A 6,521-nucleotide genomic window follows, 5' to 3' on the forward strand; every position below is an offset into this window, starting at 1 on the left:
GGTTACTTAACGTGTGAAATGTGAACAGAAACACACCGGAGGGAACTCTGTTCGTCTGTGTTTGTAGTTTTAGTGGAGACCAGCGAGAAGCTGCTGGGAGTCGATCTGATAACAGTCAGCCAGTAAAACTGACAAAAATTCACAATCATATTAAATAATCACAAATAATGTCGCAATTTTTGAGAGTCTGCTTCAAAATCTAACATTTTGGATCACAAAGAAACTCTGAAGAAGACGTGAAGACGAGCTGACAGATCAATACTTGTAGAAACTGTAGGAACCACTAGAGGGCAGCAGTGAGCGCTGCAGAGAGGTGGAGGCAGCTTCTCCACATATTCAGACAGGAAGTGCAAGAAATACAATAACAGCTTCAGTCATCTACAGACTCTTTTTTACAGAAAACCTTCTACTTTAGTGAGTTTTAACTCGTAGTATCAGTCGGTGGCAGAAACATCTGCAGTGACTCAACTTTATTTTCCTGGAAGCAGAAAGAGTTCAAATCATGTCTTCATTCTTTGACATCTCTAAAGTCGCCTCTTCCATCCTGTAACTTTCCCCCGTTGACCGAAACATGTTTAAAATGAAAAAATAGTTCTTTTGTCTTTAACGGTTCATCTTTTGGTGCGTCGCCCCCTGCAGGATCCAGAGTGTGCAGCAGGGCCGGACACCCGGACCGGATCTTCGTGGTGGAGTTCCGTCCGGACTCGGACTCTCAGTTCGTGTCGGTGGGAATCAAACACGTGAAGTTCTGGACGCTGGCGGGCGGCGCGCTGATGTACAAGAAGGGCGTCGTGGGGACGGTGGAGGACGGACGCATGCAGACGATGCTGTCGGTCGCCTTCGGTGCTGTGAGTTCACGTCGGGACGTTTTTCACACGAGAAGATCATCAGAAAGTCGCATTCAGAAACATTTCAGCGTTTATGAGGCTTTTTATTTCACTTACAACTTTTTATTAACAGGTATAAATGTTGAATTATTAAGTTTTAAGCTACAAACGTTTCCCTCCTCCGACCAGTCGGCTGTCAGCTTCTCATAATGTAGAGAAGGAGTAGAAATCGAGCAAAGCCGTTGCCGTGACAACAGGCGATGCTTCAACGCTACGACTCTTCGTACAGTTTTTCAAAACAAAAGTTCAGATGGATTCGCGGCAGCTCGTTGTGGGACGACGCAAAAATACCTGAAACGCACGATGTGGTCGGTTGATGCTTTTTATTTTAACGGTACGAAAAAGCTCCGAAAAGAAAACGACCTCCTTCAGGACCAAAACCACAGTTTGAAAACCAGACGTTGACATATGTTAATGCTGATTATGTTGTGATTTCATTGCGTGAAATAAAATGGCTCCAGTTTGAGTGCGTCTCCGTGTGTCTGCAGAACAACTTGACGTTCACCGGCGGCATCAACGGCGACGTGTACGTGTGGCGGGACCGCTTCCTGCTGAGGGTGGTGGCGAAGGCCCACACCGGCCCGGTGTTCAGCATGTACACCACGCTGAGGGACGGACTCATCGTCACCGGCGGGAAGGAGAGGCCGTGAGTATCCCAACCAACCAACCACGTACATCACTTCACACCTTCCTCTTCTTCATCTCGACTCTTTAAATTTGTCTTCCTGAACCGTCGTCAGGACGAAGGAGGGCGGAGCCGTGAAGCTCTGGGACCAGGAAATGAAACGCTGCCGAGCCTTCCAGCTGGAGACGGGACGGCAGGTGGAGTGTGTCCGGTCCGTCTGCCGAGGCAAGGTGAGACATCTTCATCCTCCTCCTCCTCACCCTCCTCCTTTGGTCTTCCTCATCACACTGGTCTCCCTCCTCCTCCTCCTCCTCCTCAGGGAAAGATCCTGCTGGGGACGAAGGACGGGGAGATCCTGGAGGTGGGAGAGAAGAACGCAGCGTCCAACCTGCTGCTGGACAGTCACGCTCGCGGAGGAATCTGGGGTCTGACGGCTCATCCAGCCAAAGATCTGTTCGTCACCGCCAGCGACGACGCCACCATCCGGCTGTGGGACCTCACCGACAAGGTACCGGTCCGCCTTCGCTGTCGCCGGTCGTCATAGCGATGCTACGGTGACGTCATCGCCAACACGCTCACGAGCGTCTTCGCCTCCGTTAAACGTGTTTTTCATGTTCGTCCCGAAAAATATAAATTTGCGGTTCCTGTAGCGAGTGGGCTGGGACAGGCTCCGCCCCCCCGTGTTCTAGTTCAAACTGTTTGTTTGTTTGAAAGGAAGAAGGCATGCTGGGAAATGACTTTGACTATACAGACAAATATAACTGCTACTTTTGCAGAAATATTTCTTTAAATCGCCCAAAAACTTCTGAAAAACACATTCATGACCGACGTGACCACGAGTTTGGATATTTTATTTATGAAGCTTTTTCTGTTAGAAAACGTCGGCATGTTGCGTTTGAAATCACCCCCCCCCCCCTCCCCCACATCCCCCCATTGTCTAGAAACTGCTGAACAAAGTGTGTGTGGGCCACGCTGCCCGCTGTGTGAGCTACAGCGCCGACGGGGAGATGCTGGCCGTGGGGATGAAGAACGGTGAGTTCCTCCTCCTCCTCGCCAACTCCCTCAAGATGTGGGCGAAGAAACGAGATCGCAGCGCCGCCGTCCAGGACATCCGGTACGAGAGAGACACGGGAAGTGCAACTGTTTAATATCCAACTCCATTGGTTCATGTCGCTGCGTTCGGTTCCAGGTTCAGTCCGGACCGCCGGCTGCTGGCCGTCGGATCGGTGGAGAACACGGTGGACGTGTACGACGTCAGCGGAGGACCGAGTCTCAACCGGCTGGTTTACTGCAGCGACATCCCGGCGTTCATCCTGCAGATGGACTTCTCTGCTGACAGCTGCTACATACAAGTATATACACGCTTTAATATGTAGGATATATGACATCATACTGTACTGTGACATCATACTGTACTGTGACATCATACTGTACTGTGACATCATACTGTACTGTGACATCATACTACCCAGCAGCACATATGAACGTGTTCCTCCAGGTGTCCACAGGAGTTTACAAGCGGCAGGTGTTCGAGGTTCCTTCAGGGAAGCTGGTGAGCGACCAGACGGCCATCGACAGAATCACCTGGGCGACGTGGACCAGGTGACACAACCTTTCACCGCTTCATTACCCCACCATGACCCCTGACCCCTGACCCCTGGCCCCTAAACTAACTTCTTCCTGCTGGTGGTAAAGTTTCCCCGGTTGCTTTGCTTCTTCCTCCTCAGCGTCCTGGGAGACGAAGTTTTGGGGATTTGGCCGCGAAACGCCGACAAAGCCGACGTGAACTGTGCGTGTGTTTCTCACGCCGGCCTCAACATCGCCACCGGCGACGACTTCGGATTGGTCAAACTGTTCGACTTCCCCTGCACAGAGAAGTTTGTGAGTTCCTGTCGACGGCAACAAAGATTAGAAACAGAAATAATTTGTTAAGTCATGATAGAAATTTATTTAATAAAGAATAAACATCAGAGGATTAATATAAATGTATAATATAAACGTAATAAACACGCTGAACTGGACGTTTCTGTGTCTGCAGGCCAAACATAAGCGCTACCTCGGCCACTCGGCTCACGTGACCAACATCCGTTTCTCCCACGACGACAAGTATGTGATCAGCACGGGAGGAGACGACTGCAGGTGAACGATGACGCAGCGTTAACACAGTTCAGACGCACAAACACACGCAAGAAATTACACAATCAATTAGTCTGTTTACGTGTAAAGTGATTCAATATTCAATAATTCTCTGTCTGATAAATAGATTATATATTTTATATATTATTATTATTGTGTTAAATTTCTGTGTTTCAGTGTGTTCGTGTGGAAATGTGTGTAACCGCTCGGCTCCAAAGCGCCTTAACGCCACCAGAGGACCCGGCGGGACTCGAACCCGCGACCTCTCCTCCGCAGTCGCACCAAAACTGACACAAAGCTTCGGGGAAAAAAAACACAGACAGACTTTCAGCTCATGTTTACAGTGTGAGGCAGGAAACTGCGGCGCCCCCCGGTGGTCATGTGGTCGGACGTTAGAGTGACGTCATTAATAAACTGAAGGAAACAATCAGACGGTTCAGAAATCTGTACGACTTTCCTTCGATTTGTTGATCCTCACACTCAGACCCCTGCAGGCCTCCGTGGATCACATGACCCTGAACACACCGCGAGGAGGCATGAAGAACTCACCGGGACCAAATCTGAGGAGGAGGAGGAGGAGCTGCACCTTCATCCACCTCCTGCTTACCCACGAAGCCTTGCGTCGCGTCGGTCGTTCTTGTCCGACAGGGAACATCTGTATGAGCACATGTGGCCTGTTGTTTTAACGTGAGACATTCCAGTCCAACGTCGCTGTTTTCTACAAAACTAAACTCGGATTTAACAAAAGAAACGTTTGAATCTGTTTCTGATCGCGACCTTTGACCTGCAGGTCGGAGAGTTCTGATGAAACCTGAACGTTACCGTCACTTTAAATCTGTTCTGGACTTCAGGATGAGAAACTGTATTTTATTTTATTTAAATCCACATGTGGATTTATTTTGTATAAAATTACATTGTTTTTCTTTAAAGAAAATTTTCTTTAAGATCTGTTTTGATATTTTCTTATAAGAAAAAACAATCTGTAATTTCATACAAAATAAATAAATACCTGCGCGGACTGACGCAGAAATTATGAAATAAAATACAGTTTCCAGAAAAACCTTAAAGTGACGAAACGTTCAGGTTTCATCAGGAGAACTGAGATCAAGGAAGAAAACTACAACGCAAATAAACTGAAACACAAGATGAAGCTAAACATCAGAAAACACAAAGTAATTAACTTAAAAAAGCAATTTAAAAGGAAGAAAAGAGATGTAAAGAATTAAATTAGATTAAAAAGCTTTTTAAATGGAGCAAAAAACTGATTGACCTAAAAAATTATATCAAAAATCATTAATTGAACAATTCAAAGATTAAAGATAAAGAAATATTTATATGAATTTGTTTTTAAAAAATGACTTCCTTCATGAAATCTGTTTCTTTTTGCTGAAAACAGCATCGCGTGAACAAACAGACGTTCTGCTGAAAGTTAACAAAAACAAAAATCTGCTGAAGGTGTGAAAATAAAAAAGATGTGACGGTTTCACACAAACTTTAAATCACTTTTAATTTCTGAGCCTTCGCAGCTTCTGTCGTCACACTGAAGTGCCTTCTGGATCTTCACTTCTTTATTTCTGGATTTCATACGCAGTTTTATTTATTTTTACCTCCATGTTTGGACTTCTTTTCTACTCTGTCTGGTGCTACACTCAGAATGTTCATCTGGAACGGACGTCAGAAAAAAAAAAGAAAGAAAAGAAGCATTTTGCTTTGCTGCTGCTTTTTGTTTTTGTTTTTGAAGACATGAAAACATCCAAAGCATCGTGATCGTAAAACGAATATTTAAGTAAATATTTAACTGTTATTTCTGCCTGATTTCCAGCTGATGTGTGGATGAGTTTCTCTGTGGTGAAAATTTACTGTTGTGAAACGTGTCAAATGGTCTGTTTGTGTAGAAGAAAAAAAAAACAGGTTACACACCTGATTTACATCAAACGCACACACACACTTTCTCCTGCGGTCCCTGAAGTAATCACCAGTTCACCCGAGACGTCGCCATCGATTTTAAGTCTGAAAGTTAAAAAAAGAGAAAGTTGCTTCGTTCTACATCGTTTAGATCTATAAAACCTGATTAAAGATTTTCTAATATTTGAATGTGAAGTTTCAGATGAGCTGCAGCATCTCAATCAGATGACGTGTTCCCAGATTATCAACGACATCAATTAACTGTTATATTGATTAAATGAAACGACGTATAATTAATATACATGTTTTAGCCCCTCCCTCCATGTCCTCCAGCTCTTTTGTGATTGTTGCAATAAAAATTTGAATTTTTTTTTTCAGCAGCTTTTCTCCAAAAACATTTTGATATAATTTGTTTGAGTTTTAAGTGATATTTTTTGCGTTAAAATTTCAGGAATTAAAATGATTGCAAGTCGAGAAAAACAAATGAACACTTATTTTTGGTGACGATGACTTTATGATGTTTCTGCTGAAGATCAGTATTTACGTAAGAATTGTGAAAGTTTGGCTAAATTATTGCGATTGCAACGTGATAATGAAACTATTATGATGTGCAGCATGACGATTATCACAGGAAGTAATTATTTAATCCTCTTTGTTAAGTAGTAAATGAAACAAAAACTTCACTTGAAATTATTGCAAATTCCAACAATTTTACTACAATTTTAAAACGTACGTGAAACTCAACAAATTACATCAAAAGCTGCTGCAAAATCAAACATATTTAAAACCTCCTTCGCTCCTTCACAGCTGTTTCTTTTCTCTTGAACAGAAGAATTTGGAGGTTTTCTTTGAGATTTGTGTGATCGGAGGAGTTGAAGGTTTCCTGGAGTCGTCCTGGTTTAGTGGAGGTCAGCGACAACCTGCTGGGAGCTTTAAAAACTCCCAAACATCACAATACATTCAAAAAT

At 44.2% G+C, this 6,521-nt stretch overlaps 1 protein-coding gene across 3 annotated transcripts in view; it reads left to right on the top strand.

The window, feature by feature from the left end:
* Window positions 1–5,860, top strand: part of LOC138627188 (echinoderm microtubule-associated protein-like 6) — a 53,997-nt gene extending 48,137 nt beyond the window's left edge. For all 3 annotated transcript variants that reach the window (XM_069709357.1, XM_069709360.1, XM_069709358.1), the window contains 10 exons: window positions 640–848; window positions 1,376–1,533; window positions 1,628–1,742; window positions 1,832–2,020; window positions 2,454–2,626; window positions 2,702–2,864; window positions 3,011–3,114; window positions 3,240–3,393; window positions 3,551–3,651; window positions 3,826–5,860. In XM_069709357.1, the coding sequence (XP_069565458.1) occupies window positions 640–848; window positions 1,376–1,533; window positions 1,628–1,742; window positions 1,832–2,020; window positions 2,454–2,626; window positions 2,702–2,864; window positions 3,011–3,114; window positions 3,240–3,393; window positions 3,551–3,651; window positions 3,826–3,850 (1,391 nt within the window). In that variant the 3' untranslated portion in view covers window positions 3,851–5,860. The remainder of the gene's footprint in view (window positions 1–639; window positions 849–1,375; window positions 1,534–1,627; window positions 1,743–1,831; window positions 2,021–2,453; window positions 2,627–2,701; window positions 2,865–3,010; window positions 3,115–3,239; window positions 3,394–3,550; window positions 3,652–3,825) is intronic.
* The last annotated feature ends 661 nt before the right edge of the window (window positions 5,861–6,521 follow it).

Source organism: Brachyistius frenatus, unplaced genomic scaffold (assembly GCF_029030835.1).
Source record: "Brachyistius frenatus isolate BFR_SWC_R1_liver_20210118 unplaced genomic scaffold, ASM2903083v1 Contig_82, whole genome shotgun sequence".
Classification (NCBI taxonomy): Eukaryota; Metazoa; Chordata; class Actinopteri; family Embiotocidae; genus Brachyistius; species Brachyistius frenatus.